The sequence below is a fragment of the Ursus maritimus genome, unplaced genomic scaffold (assembly GCF_017311325.1).
Source record: "Ursus maritimus isolate PB19 unplaced genomic scaffold, ASM1731132v1 scaffold_8, whole genome shotgun sequence".
NCBI classification, from domain to species: domain Eukaryota; kingdom Metazoa; phylum Chordata; class Mammalia; order Carnivora; family Ursidae; genus Ursus; species Ursus maritimus.
This window is the reverse complement of record NW_024426996.1, coordinates 24,972,919-24,987,547: the sequence shown is the minus strand read 5'-3', so window position 1 is coordinate 24,987,547 and position 14,629 is coordinate 24,972,919. Positions and strand designations below refer to the sequence as shown.

Genomic DNA, 14,629 nt, shown 5'->3' with positions numbered 1-14,629 from the left:
TATTAGACGTGCACTGGAATGTATTATCCACACATAAATGACGCTGTTGTTAGAATAGGAATTTATCAATTTAACAAATGCTGTGTGCTGAACTGTCTGTATCCTGGTCCCCCTTTGTGACCAATATCATGTATCTTAGAAGTAGTTAACTAGCATTACGGGTAGTTGGATCCCTCGTGGGTTATAGATTTTCATCATGTAAAACCAGCTGCCTGGAGATTCAACCTACCGTCTTCCCCTGATTAGATCACACACGCAGGGTTGTTTGTCTAAGTGTGTGAGTGTGTATAGGCTACCTCATTCTAAAAATGTTTCAAGGTTGTCAGAGTTATATGTGTAATGCAGGAAAATCCACTCTATTCCCTTAAATTCATTAGACAAGGAAGCTGTTAGACCCCTGTGGCTCTAATGCCATGGCGGCCTATGTAAGCAAACCAAAATCTAAGCCTGTAAATGCCTCAGGGTTACAAAGTCAAAACCTGAGGACAACCAGTCACAAACAGCCAATTAGGCTTCAAGTGATAGCCGATCAGCGATGACCTTGCTTTGCTTCCACCTCTTAAGAGTCTCTCGCCAGCTCCCTGTTGGTTGCTTCCAGTTTGCGGCTGTCTGATGCAGATGGATAAATGCTCAAATAAACTCTTAAAAACTTTTGGGTGCCTGGCTGGCTCAGTCGGTAGAGCACGTGGCCCTTTTTTTTTTTTTTTAAGATTTTATTTATTTATTTGAGAGAGAGAGAGAGAGACGAAGAGGGGCAGAGAGAGAGGGAGAAGCAGACTCCCCGCTAAACAAGGAGCCCGATGTGGGACTCGATCCCAGGACCCTGGGATCATGACCTGAGCGGAAGGCAGATGCTTAACCAACTGAGCCACCCAGGGGCCCTGAGCATGTGACTCTTAATCTCGGGTTTATAAGTTTGAGCCCCATGTTGGGTGTAAAGATTACTTAAGAAAAAGAAATCTTAAAAAAAATGTTTTATATGCCTCAATTTATCTTTTAACTAGTTATTTAAAACTACGAAATTCTCGGAAAAATTTAAAAATAAAGACGGCTTTCTGTTTTCTCCATCAGCTGTTAAGAAGAAGGCTAGCTTTATCACTCCGGTTCCTGGAGGTGTGGGACCCATGACCGTGGCAATGCTTCTGAAGAACACGCTTCTGGCAGCTAAAAAACTCATTTACTAGACCGCATGAAGGAATCAGGCAAAATGAAGTCATGCTATTTATTTATTTGACAAAGGGCAAACACCTTTATATTTTACTACAAAGCTATTTATTTCTACATCGTATTTATTTTTTCATGGATGGAATCATTGTGGATCAGATGATTCATACAACTCGATGCGTTTCCTGCTAATGGATTTTGAGTTTTAGGGGAAAAAAAGAAATAACAAACAATTCCAGTGAAAACTTTGCTAACAGTGGTTTATTTTGTGAATGTTCGTAATATTAAACAACAAAGGGCTCATCATAAATGAATATATTTTTGACAGAAATATCGCACACAGTATGTTTTCAATAAATGTTTTGTCGGCTAAATGGGCGCCCTTGTAAAATGTAATTTAGACTTTGACATAAGCAGGCTCAATTTTTATATATTTTGTGTTTATCATATGCTGAAAAAGAGCTTACTTGCTAAAAGAAAGATAAAATATTAAAAGTAAAATCTTGATCGCATGTATCTAGCACATGGATCCTGCAAGCCATCTTAAGGAGAAATGATACTCTATTCAAGGAAAGAAAAGTAAACAAAAATGGCAAAAAATGCAGTGCTGCTTAGAAAGGTAATGATCATTTCAAATTGTGAATGACTACTTGCCATAGTAAAAATGTAATAAGAATATGTTAGGTTTACATGTAATTTCTTTCTTTTTCTAGGAAAATATTTGGATAGTACCTTCCTTGAGGACTAATGGAAAATCCAAAACCAAACATACAAAATAAAACTGTGATTGTGTTTTATCACACATATTAGAAAAATACGATATAGTATGAGCGAGGACTTCATTAAAGAACGAATGTTGGGTTGATTCACAGATTGGGAAATTAATAGGAAACTAAGACACTTACGATGTGCGGAAGCTAAACCTAGGCTGGAACTAAAAATCTACTGCTTTGTGGCCCACAGGTCTTCCCTCTTCTGTATGGCGATTGGTTCTCAGAGTAGATGTCCAGTTTCTAACACAATTTAAATTAGGAAATACACAGGAATGTCAGTTGAAGGCTATTTCGGCACCACCCTAAACACGCACTTGTATTGTTTTCATGCCCAATCCCCGTGTGTATTTATGTGCCAACAATGATTCTTACCCAGTGCATGTCTTTATCAGTGTGTGTTCCTGATCAATTGTGTGCAAGTGACTAGATACTTATAATTAATATTTCAACTGTATAATAAAAGCAATTTGAAGAACGCCTGTCTTCTTTTTTTCCTTAAGATATTTATAAGTTTTTTGTTCATATATTTGTTACCTATTTCTTTTGTGTGTGTGTTTCAAGTTTTTATATAAATTCCAGTTAGAGTTAACATACAGTGTGTTAGTTTCAGGAGTAGAATTGTTACCTATCTCTTTACAGCATGCTGGGGAAATGTACAGGTTTCTTAAACATGCAAGAAAAGGTTCTATAGCCCATTCCACAATCAGTCCAGACCAATCTTTGTCTAATAACCCCGACAGAAGTTTAAATTCAAAGCTCACAAGCAAACATTTCAGAAAGGGCCTATTTTATTCTCAAGGGCCCCAAATTCCCCAAATAGACAAAATGACCCAAAATACATGTACATGGAAAATGTAAAGTCCTCGGTTTTGAGCCTACCACCCCCAACCCTTCAAAATACAGGAGGAATAATTTCGGGAAAGTTTCTGCCCCTTGTCTAAGCTAAAATTCAGGAGGGAATCTTTCTAGAGACTATAACACTGGAAAAGAAAAATTGTTCTGACATTTATTAAAAATGTGAGGAAGACTTTATCCAAGACTATTGCAATGGCATCTAGACTATTGCAATAGAGAAGATTGAACTCAACTCCAAATACAGCAAAGACAGCTATGGATCTATATCCAATGAGCAGAGTAAGGGGATCAATTGGTAGAAAATTACTATAAGAGGAAATTGATTATGTATCAAGGGTAAGGGGATTCTTGCTTAACTAGCTTACCAGGATTCTTGCTGAAGGCAGGCCAGATTTCAAGGGTGGGGCATGGGATCTTGATCAGATATGGGGGGGGGTCTCCATAAATTGACTTAGCAGCATTCTTTGCTTAAACTGGCCTCAGCAGGCCTAGTCGAGAAGAAGACTCAGAGGAGTCTGACTGAAGTCCAGTCAAGAAGGAAGCCTTTGTCAACACATAAAGGAGATGAAGTTGGTTCGTTGGTACCATGACTTTATTTATGGATACTTGGGGTGAGTAAAAGATAGACATAGGACAGCTGTGCAGAGGGGCTTTGGAGAAGTCACTTTCCTTCTCCTGCAAGTACCTATAAAAAGGACCCTGAAGAACGAAGGGGATTGAACAATTATACAAAGATAGGGAGGTGAGAGTGAGTTTGGCATGTACATAGGACAGCAGGAGTCGGACTAAAATGGAGGGTGTGTGTTGGCGAGTGCTGGAAATCCCGCTGGGTGAGCATACAGAGCTGGACTTAGAGAGCGCCTGGGTAATTCAGACCAGGTTTGCCGACTTAGGAGAACTGCGGTTAGAGCCGAGAAGGTATTATCATTGATTAACATGAGAAAGTTATAAAGGGGAGCCGATTTTGGAGAAGAGATTATGTTCAGTTTAAGAGTGTCAGGTGATGACGTAATACATAAATAGAAGTCCTGAGAGACGATCAGTCTGGGAAGAGACTTATGATGAAAATGTAGGACTCAGTATTGTAGACTAAGCACTAACTCCCTGACCTTGTTGACCATTCTACACACCCGGCGTCTCTCTACTCTGCTGTATGGAGTAATGGCTCTTTAAGAGAGCACCCAGCGTGTGTTACATGCTTTACTTTTTTTGTTTTTCTGGACAATCTCCATTTGATAGATGAGGCAATTGACTCTTGGGGTTATTGAAAAGCCTCAGCCAGGGCCATAGGGATAGTGGACATGGAATTGGAACGCAAAACAAGGTCCGGGATGATGAGAGCCAGAGCTCACTCTCTTGTCATGACACCACGCTGCCTCCCTCAGTGCCCTCGCCCACCTGGAATCCTTTCTCTTATTACACATCTAAATCTTCCTTGCTATTCCAGGTTCACTTCAAATGAAACTCGTCCATGAACACTGACATGAGAATTTGACGAAGTCCCACCCGGACTCTCACAGCCATTTCTGCACACAGCCATGGCACTTCTCAGCTCCTTCCCAGTTCTATAGTTCTGTGTGTGCTTTCCATAACTCCCTTCAGTACCTTGAAGTCAGAGTCCATGCATGTCTTGTCTATTTGTCTTGCTAACATCACATCCAGCCCAGTGCCACGGATGTTGCAGGCATTCAATATTGAATGAATGAATGAATGAATGAATGAATGAATGACTGGTAACTGCATCCATGAGAATTACAGAATAAGTTTAGAGAGAGATAAGGCAATGGACTGATGACCATTTCCTGCCAATGTTAGCAACAGATTTTTGTTGAGTTAGTGAAAGAGCAAGAAAGAAGGCAAAGAAAGAAAAGGAAGGGAGGGAAAGGGAAGACACTTTCAGAGATGCTTATGACAAGAGAGAGATGAGTAAATTAAAAAGACAGAAAAAGTGGCAGAAGGGAAGAATGACAGTGGAGTGTTCTTAGCCTTCTTTCCCCTTTCTCTTTCCAACGTGCTCCAATGTGTATCAAGAATGAATGAAGATACCAGAGAGGCAATCTTACAATGCCTGTTCCCCCACTCTTCAGGATTTGGGAAGGGACTTTTTGTGAGAGGACTGAAGAAGCGAAGGCAGGGGACTCTCTTAAAGAGAATGTAAGCGGAATCCATTAGTATGAGTCCCAGAGGAAAGACACGTGTGGGCTGCCTAGAGCTATTTTCTGATGTAAGTCTTCAGGAAAGTGGCAGGCGAGTTTCTGTGTTATGTGGCCTAATTCACCAGAGTGGGGAAACATCAGGAAAGAGCACGGGCCCCTCCTTTCAGCCCCAATGTGAGTGAAAGCCACAGTTGATTTAATATTTAGATTCTTAGGATAGAAGTAATTTATTTAAAGTTTGATTTTAGGAGCTAATTCAGAGAATTCCTCTGAGATCAGTATACGTATTCTTACCAGAGAACACAGCTGGGGAAGTAGAAAGGACATGGGATCTCGAATCTGAACACGGATTAGAGTCCTGACTGTCAGGCATGTCTTTTGGTATGTCGCTCTTTTGAGTCTCCATTCCTCAGTTGTCATAAGGGAATAGAAACAAGGCCTATTGTTCATGTCTTTATTCACTCAAGATGGATTCCTTAGGTACATACCATATGTTAGGCACTGGATTTGTTGGGGCCAGGATTGCTGAAGAAATAACTGAGATGTGAACGAAAGCCTTCTGCAAAATGCAAAGCACTATGCAAACTCCAGTGAACCGTTAACAACCAAGACGGCTGTTGTACTATGTCCCGGTCTTACAAAGAAAGATATTTAACGTTAGTCCTAGTATCTCCCTCCAACAACTGCAACTGGTCATAGTGGTTTATTTAACCCTTTGCAAATATTCTTCTTATTAAATTCACAGCAGTAGTACAGAGGATGATTATTTGACTTATGTATACTTCAAATATTTTTTGCCTGGGAAAAAAAATTATCCAGAAATGGTCTTAATGAACGGTTAAAACAAACAAACAAACCCGCAAAAGTAGAAATACAAAATGCGGGCACACGTAACGTGAGCCAAGTGCCGTATCGTCTTCTAACTTCAAAATGATGACTCCTGCGGTGATTGCCCAAGTTATAATGAGTTCAACAAGCTCATTCTTGTGTGATTTCGGAAGCCAAATTCATATTTCAATACTGAAAGAGATCCTTTCTGGTAAACCAAATTTGCTGAATGGACGCGATGCAAATGATGACCTCGCTTGACTTAAACAGATTTTCAAGGTCCAGAAAATATAAGCAACTGAAATTCCTGGTAGAAAGGCACGGCACCTCAGTAAAACGTATTTATGCAGGTTCTTTATAATAATTTGGGGCAAGTGAACATTTATGGGAACCTCCCACAGTCACGAAATCTAATAGCAATAATCACATCTTGGCCTTTAAAATGGCATTTTAATAATCACAGCTAGATTAACCGTGAGGAAATTTTGAATGTCATGTTAAATTTAAAACTTTCTATTCATTAGACATACCAAACCCAGATACTTAAATTTTATCTTGGTGGAGATGGCATTATCATTATCATCATCATCGTCTTGGTGCTGGACTGGTTCTCTGTGGCCAAATCACTGGAGTACGGATCGAAGCACTGTAGCTCTAACGAAATTGGAAGCCCGTTCCATTTATACTCAGAAAAATCTGGCAAAATGACACAAAGGCAAATGTTGTGCTATTAAAGTAATTACTTTAAAAAACTTGGCGTAGCAACACAAAATAGCAAATAAATAAATAAATAAATAAATAAATAAATAAATAAATAAAATGGAAGATGAAACCTCTGCTTTTTACCCAAATTTCATTTTCTCCCCTGCCGCTGAATTACAGAATATCTCGATTTGCATGCAGTCCGTACTGAGAGGCGGTGTCACTGACGGCAGTTTCAGGGATGTTTGATTTATTGCCCGGTGATGCTGTTTTCTGGGTTGCAAATATCAGAACTCCCCTTTGTTGGAATCCTATGTAGGTCACTAGCCAGTTTGGAGCTGGTACAAGTCTGTTCGCAGCAATGGGGCCTTTCCTGAATTTAGATTCTTTTTTGTTGTTTTAAGCACTTTTACCTACACGATTATGCCCACAGGTAACAGGAAACCAGTGTTTCAGAAGAAAACTTGATCACATTGCTAGATAACACAGGCATCCTGAACAAGTGTGTGAGCGCCTCGAGGGCTCTACCTACAGCTGCTGCCAGAAGTACATATTTTTTTGATTGGTAAGAACTGGCAGATGACGCTTCATGAAATATAAATGCAAGAAAGACTCGGGAGAGCTCCATAAAAACCTTCCAGCCGTCAGTCAGTCTCGGAGGATAAGAAAGAGACTGTTAACAGCAGCTGGAAATGGCCTTTGGAGTTTCAGTATCAGTGTATCTCTTATTCAAAGGTAGGTGATTCCTTTTTGCCTTGTTCATTTTGTATCCGTGTAAAATACGAATAGAATTTCTTTTCTCTGAATTAATGAGAAGTTGGATTTTAACCGTCATTCTTCATGGCAAAGGGCAGAGCAAGGAATCTGTGAATTAATTGAGTGTCCTATGTAATGCAGATTGTGATACCCCCTTTATTGAGATCTGTCTGTTTGCTTTATGCAACTGAAGAGCAGTTGATACATTTTAATTACTGGGTCATAGCATCCTTGTGATTGAATTAGAATGCCCATGTACCCACTTTCTCCGAAAACTGTATGTCTTTCTACTTTCCGTAATTATAAGGTAGTCCCTGGAATTGGTAGAGAGGAGAAACTGTCAGGAAACTGCCCCGGTCGGGTTTTGGATTTCAAATGTAAATGAATTAAAAATAGAACACAAGTGGGAATAAGTGGACTAAGAAGCACCTTTGATCCGTGGCTTGTACATAACTTTCTCGATCTGTTGCTTGCACATAGAAGGAGGCTCACCTGCTAAAGTTGCCTTTCCCCCCCACCCCTTCATATAGCAATGACAGCCTTGACTGCAGGGGCAGCTGTGCCGGGAACACCCCCAGTCACAACCCAGCAAAGTAACTGGACAGTTAACAAAACAAAAGGTATTTTCTTCACACTTGTGTATTTTAAGTGCTTTTTCTTTTTTTTTTTCTTTCTTTTTTTTTTAACCTTTTGAGAGATACTTGGATTGTGATCAAAAGCAACATTGGAAATTTTGAAATATATATTTTATTATTAGATAACCGACTCTTTTAACAGGATGCTGTTAAATGGAAGTGACAGGTAAATGTGCCAGCAAAGAATTGCCTTTTTCAAAGGGGCAAGTAAACGAGAGACACAGAAACTGTCTTCAGTTACTGCCCTGAATGTGAAACATGCCACATTTTCTGCTTGACTCCTGCTCAGTTCCCAATAACCCATGCGTGTCCTGAGGCGGTTTGTCCCTGTTTCGGCATTCTTGATGACTGATATTTTGATGTCTTTTAATCTGTGACCATGACTTTGCAGCCAAAGAAATTATGACAAGATGAAGGCTTAATCCATCTTTGGAAAGATCTTTTCTCTTGTTTTGCTTTGGGGGGCTTTTGTTGTTTTTTTAGCGTATGCTGTGTTTCCTAACCACTTACACCCAATTTTGGTTGTTGATGGTGATGATATATTATCACTATTACTATTATTATTAGAATAGCTTCTGGCTGTTGTTGAGCATCAGGATTTTTTTAAGCCTGTTTGAACTCTCGGAGGTGAACTCGGAAAACTTGTGACCTGCCAAGACCTGTGTACTGGGTAGTTAGGGTTCTCACACAAATCACTATCTCCTCTTGTGAAGACTGGTGATATGACATAGGACAGAGGAAACACCGTATCTTGCTCTCAGAGCCAGGCAAATAAAAGATCAAGTCACATGTTTTGTTTCTGAATATGAAGGCTAGTAATATTTAAACATTCCTCATTTCACCAATAATTTTAAATTAAAAAGAATTTACTTAAAATATTTTGCCCGTTTGAGTTTTGAATATCTATCCATTGGCAAAACAAAATCGGTATGAGCTTTAGAATAATTTTTAGCCAAACTTCTTCATGTCCTCTGAGCCTTTGAGCCAAGAGAAAAGATCTTCACTGGGATTCAATACTGTAGAAAATTCAAGAAGAGTTTCCCCTCAGTGACTGACTTCATAACAGTGCACCCAGGACCACCTTTTTACTTCCTTGAGAGTGAAAGTTGTCCAAGTTGCCGAGAATAATAAAAGAAAACAGGGGACTGAATATATCATCTCTACAGTTTTCCTTTGCTTTCTTGATGGAGAGCTTCGGTTTTCCCATTTTTTATTTAATTAAAGATCTGCATCCAATATCTTAGGAAATTTTTCATAAACTTAGACTAATATTCTTCTCCTTGGGGGAAAGATGAGGCTCTCTAGTATACTCTTTCTTTGAAGATGTCTTCTTTCAGTTCTCACATTTTCTAGGAAATCCTGGTTCAGGCTTGGCTAATTCAATTGATTTAGTCTTGACGTAGGAAGAACCGAACACAGTTTATAATGGGAAATTCCTACAGGCTTAGAGTTAATTATTAAAATGAGAAACTAGATTCACAACACCACATTCGACAAAATGAAGGGGAACCTTGAGGTAATATCGTGGGTTCTCAACCAAAACGAAGTTATATAACACAGTGTCTTATTTGTGGCTCAGTAACTAAGATTTAGTATTTTCAGTGTAAGAAAAATATGCCTTTTTAGATCTTTTTCCCCCTAAAAACAAACAAGTAGGATTCTGTTAATCTACTTAGCTAGCAAGGCAAATATGGTAGAACATGATAACTAAAAATGGGGAAATATGTTTTCATAACAATAACAAAATAAAATGCCACTAATTCTGCTTGGGACAAATTTAAGAATCGGTAATTAGATTTTTACCAAAAAGGACTCAATTAAGCAGCTTTACCCAAGTGTCGTCCCCACTGCATACACCCTGAGGATGGCATGGACATATGTCCTGTACATCAGGGAACGAGGAGTAAGCATCCTGAAATCTGTACATTTTTCCAGAAGACAGTTTCCCAAAGGGAAGCTTCCCATAGAGACTTCTGGACACTTGACCATAAACATTTTGCCAGATGTGGTCATTTGCATAGTGTTGGAAATCAAAACCCAGATTTTCTCATTCTGTCTCAAGGATTTTCCCCATTATCTCATAATGTCTCTTAACGGAGTAAAATTTCCAATTAATATTTAAAGGTGTTGTCTCAACTCTGTGAGGCTTGAGCCGTAACTCGTGTCCGGCTTCTGGTAGAGGTCGTGACAATTCCTCTTCTGAAATCAAGCACAGGGCTCCCTTTGCAATGACCTTCTCCCTTGGTAGTCCACAGAAGATGAAGCGGGGGAACGCTCATCTTCTCCAGTTCGTGATCTCTGTAAATCCCAATTTCCTAAGTGCGGACTTCTCAGGTGTAAGGGGGAGAATTAAAATAGGAGAAGCAAGGCTAAAACGAGAATCAATGCTGCCACCTTTTGGCAAACTTGTATCTCTGCCGCATTACATAGCTTCTAAGGAGCCGAACAGTCACTGATACTAACCTAAACCCTGGGACGCTAACCTGCCGACGGAATCCGTCAATAGTTGAAAAGGCAGAGCACCCAAAGAATATTCTTAAGATTAAAAAGATCTCTTTACATACGTGTAACAAACCTACTACAAAACTGTGACGCGCTGCATCTGTTAACGTTGTATGTCCTTTTCCTAGCTGACTACACAGAAGGACCCATAGCCTTGAAGTTCTCACATCCTTGCCTGGAAGACCACAATAGTTACTGCATCAATGGTGTTTGCGCGTTCCACCATGAGCTGGAGAAAGCCATCTGCACGTAATTGCAAAGAACTTTCCAAGTCCTAGAGATGGGAGGAGATGAATTTATGTTTCCCATGTTTCTATGCAGTTCACATAGTACATTTCCACACACCTCTCTCTTATCTAGTAAAAAGGGTACCTCATCCGAACATGACTCACTGTATTTAAATATCTAAGGGGTCTTCTTCTAACCTACCTAACCCTCATTACTCGAAAGCCAGGTCCCCACATTAGCAGCTTCTGTGTCACCGGGGAGCTTGTTAGAAATGCAGAAGCTTACACTCCATCTCCAAACTACTGAATCCAAATATGCATTTAAGCCACACGCGAGGATGATTCTGACGTTTCACGGGGTTGATCACAGGATGAGATGAAATAGACGCTAGCAAACACACTTCAGGATTGTAAAGTTCTAGAGCAATTAGGTACTAGTTCTATGATCACTGGTTTGCTGGGCACTGTCCTGTGAAAGAGTAGGTTAACAGTTTTCTAGAACAACTCATGCAAGCAGACTACCTTTCCCTTCTACCCATGAGGGAAGTTACATTAATATGGGGCCTTAATGAATTGGTTATTGTGAAATACCTAGCTTCTTCAATACATGTAACAGTTGGCTTTCATTTGGCATTTTCCCCTTTAATTTACATTATTTACTTTCTTTTGAAATTTTTCACTCTTTGAAATTGGTCACTTCTTCATATATCTACCACTATGAGTTTTAAAATTATGCATGTTTTTCTTTTTTTAAAGGTGTTTTACTGGTTATACTGGAGAAAGGTGTGAGCACTTGACCTTAACTTCATATGCTGTGGATTCTTATGAAAAATACATTGCAATTGGGATTGGTGTTGGATTATTATTAAGTGGCTTTCTTGCTATTTTTTACTGCTACATAAGAAAGAGGTAGGAAAAAAATGAAAACATGAAGTCACTTGTTCACTTGATGAATGTTTATTGAGCCCCTACAATGTACTGAGCACTGACATGTGTAATTTTTTAGTGAAAAATGGCTACAGATCTAGCAATTTCCTTCATATTTGTTTTGGTGCTTTTTCTTATAAACACAGACAAGCAGTTAAAATCCACCTGCCATTGCACTAGAATAGCTCCAATTTACAATTTCCCTTCATCCTCATCTCTGTCTGCCCACATCAAAGTTATAGGTAAGGAGGACAGTAAACTCCACAAGAGTAGAGAGGGTGTCCGTTCGCAATTATATGTTCAGTGCTAATTACCGTGCCTGGCACACAGTAGACACTCAGCAAATATTTGTTGAATGAACAAATCAAGAAACGAGTATTAAATGAATGAAAATGTACCGCAAACATGGGCCGTTTTCTTTTTAGACTTCAGCTGAGGGTTTATTCGGGAGATTCCATCTACTGCTAAAAGCCTAAGAAAATAAGCTTGATCCACCAATATAAATTACTTGTATTATCCACACTGGTAATTTTTTCTTAAATCCATGTAACTAGGATAAAGTCAAGAAATAATGTGAGAAAAGTTAAAGAAAAAAGTGCAAATACATTTCCTTTGTTGTACCCTATTAACCAAGTTGCCATTTTTTAAATGACCAAGAGTGACTGTACGAAATAAAAGTTTGACTGCTTAATAACTGCATCTTAGAAGAACATCTGTTATGTCAATTGTAGATCAATTGATATAAAATCTGTTCTATCAATTGATATTGTTCTATCAAGTGTCTAAGAGACCAAGAAAAGGAAAAAAAAAAAAGAAAGGAAGTAGAACATTTTAATGTTAACAAGACCGTTATGTGAGGTCAGGTTCCTTAGCAGCGAAACGTAAGATGGGGATTATTGTGCAAGTCACTGGCCCAGGGAACGCTCTAAGGTGAACTCTGTAACGGAGTGAGAAAAACTAGAGCAGAGGATGAAGGTTAGCAAAGACGTGGCTTTCACTGAAGTCTGGCTTTGGCCCAATGCCATGGGGAGATCTAGAACATGAATGGCATGGCAGACATCTCCCAGGAGGGCGAGAGATGCTGGTTTTAGTGCCCTGTGCCGTCAAGCATGGGTGGCAGGATGCCGCTGGTGGGAAAGGGGCATGGGCTTGGAATCTCCCAGGAAGCTTCAGGCTGAGGGCTCTATTGGCCAGGGGCGGTCCTCTGGAGGAGGATGCAGCGGTGAGCCTGTGAACAGCTATAGCGCTGGGGGATGGGTCCACCCCGTGGATCTGGGGTGAGGCACCAAGCACAACTGCTGCACCAGAACATACGTATCATTCTCCATAAACCATACAAACAGCAGTCAAATTCACACGGAAACCAATGTTCTGTTTTAGGTGTCTAAAATTGAAATCACCCTACAACATCTGTTCCGGAGGAAGACCACTGTGAGGCCTTTGTCAGAAATTTTCACGAGGCATTTATAAAAATCAGTGGGCCCCAAACTGAAATCTTCAAATGAAACAACAAAACTTCCCAAGCTGACTGGACTGGAAAATAATGGAAGTTGGGATCGTGATGAGATGAAAGAATAAATGTCAACGTAGGTCTTCGGACTTTGCCGTCGTTAGGGTGCCACGGGAGCCGAGTGAACAAGCTCCGGTGACAGAAGTCAAGTTCACAGTCCTACTCCGGGTTGGTTGCTGTCGTGTGCGGTTGCTGTTCTTCCTGCAGAAGGACCAAGTTTCAGGCCTCTGACCGTGTCAGATGTGAGTGTTCATGGGATAATTCTCAACCTTGCAGCAAGCCAGAGCAGCGCCAAGCTTGGGTTCTCCGTGTGCTTGCTACCACCAGCATTTTGGATCACTTTTCTGTGGACCTGGTCCCAAACACGCTGCTTTCCCGGTGTCTAAAAGAACGTGACGTCCCCTGTTAGGATGAGGTCAGCGTAATGGCACTTCCAGGGACACAAGCATGGGCCTGAAGTCTACACCAGAGGAAAGAAAATCGAATGTCCAAGGCAAACACAAATCATGCCCAGCTTGTGACAACACTATGTAGCCTTTATCTGTGAAGTATGGAATAAGCTAGAGTTTTCGATGACTGAAAGCTATCTGGATATCGAGTCCTGAGTAGGTGAGACATTTCTGTTTCTGCGTGGATTATAAAACTTGGTGTTGGACTCATCGGTCCCCTAATGTTTATGTTCATCACCTCTTCCTGTTGTTAGTGGAACTACCTGGTGACTATCCATTTTGACTGAAACTCTAGAATTCTACTAATAAATAAACTTCGACCGTTGGCCCTGAAATAGAAACTCAAGAATTGGACATAGGAATTTTTTCACCAGCCAATGGCATGTGGAAACTTTCTTTACCATTTCTGAATACTTGATGGCAGATTTGCACGTAGTGAGAGAAAATGGAACAATGGCAGAAATACCGATTTGGGAATTAGGGTCCTTCCTCTTTAATCCTATTTCTTCCGCATAAGTCGAATAGTCTCATGCAGGTCTTTTAATTTCTTTGGGCTTTGGTTTTATTTCCTACAAGGCCCTGATAGCTTCAAAATTGGACAGTGGGTCAAGAGAAGTTTTTCCATATTTGCTCTGCAAGTGGGATTATTCTCAACCCCACCTCTGTCCCCCATGCCACCTCTAACCCCAAAACACACCACTGGATATCATCTCAGGTGTATCGTTTAGTGTGTGGTTTGTAGAATAATAAATTAAAAATTTGTTTTTCAAGGAAGTGAAACAGGAAATTAAAGAATAATGATATCTACCAATTTTCTCTTGGATTCAATCTAAAGCTATGGACTTTCTTTTCCTCCGTTGTGATGTAGATAAGCCAAACAGTTCTGATCACAAGAGGGGTTAAAAGAGAATCAAACAGGAATGTTCTTACCATGGTAACAAGACTTTCGCTTCTAATGACTTTCTATTTACTCCTCAACAAAACTTCACATTCTGCTTTCCTTTGAGTAGAAGGTATTTCTCCAGCTTTGTTTTTCCTTCATAAGGAATTTCATGCAGATGAATCGCGTGTCAGCACTTTCTGCTTGTCCTCACAAAGTATGCAAAGGTTACATCATACCAAAAAGTGGGGAGGTGAAGGAGCCT

At 40.1% G+C, this 14,629-nt stretch overlaps 2 protein-coding genes across 4 annotated transcripts in view; both read left to right on the top strand.

The window, feature by feature from the left end:
• The window catches only part of MTHFD2L (methylenetetrahydrofolate dehydrogenase (NADP+ dependent) 2 like), a 107,393-nt gene extending 104,981 nt beyond the window's left edge, over nucleotides 1-2,412 (top strand). For 2 of the 3 annotated variants that reach the window (XM_040625180.1, XM_008693332.2), the window contains one exon: nucleotides 1,072-2,412. In XM_040625180.1, the coding sequence (XP_040481114.1) occupies nucleotides 1,072-1,184 (113 nt within the window). In that variant the 3' untranslated portion in view covers nucleotides 1,185-2,412. The remainder of the gene's footprint in view (nucleotides 1-1,071) is intronic. The other variant, XR_005833463.1, reaches the window with a different exon arrangement.
• Nucleotides 2,413-6,676: 4,264 nt separating this feature from the next.
• Nucleotides 6,677-14,291, top strand: EPGN (epithelial mitogen). Its single transcript, XM_040625178.1, has 5 exons — nucleotides 6,677-7,213; nucleotides 7,765-7,854; nucleotides 10,500-10,620; nucleotides 11,355-11,507; nucleotides 12,906-14,291. Exons 1-5 carry the CDS (start codon nucleotides 7,171-7,173, stop codon nucleotides 12,958-12,960), a joined length of 462 nt encoding a protein of 153 aa, XP_040481112.1. The 5' UTR covers nucleotides 6,677-7,170; the 3' UTR covers nucleotides 12,961-14,291.
• The last annotated feature ends 338 nt before the right edge of the window (nucleotides 14,292-14,629 follow it).

Bases quoted from the DNA above. Each gene is read 5' to 3' on its own strand.
- EPGN (XM_040625178.1), top strand. From the start codon at position 7,171: ATGGCCTTTGGAGTTTCAGTATCAGTGTATCTCTTATTCAAAG. The intron at 7,214-7,764 runs GTAGGTGATTCC...CCCTTCATATAG, and splicing joins AGTGTATCTCTTATTCAAAG to CAATGACAGCCTTGACTGCA. The intron at 11,508-12,905 runs GTAGGAAAAAAA...GTTCTGTTTTAG, and splicing joins TACTGCTACATAAGAAAGAG to GTGTCTAAAATTGAAATCAC.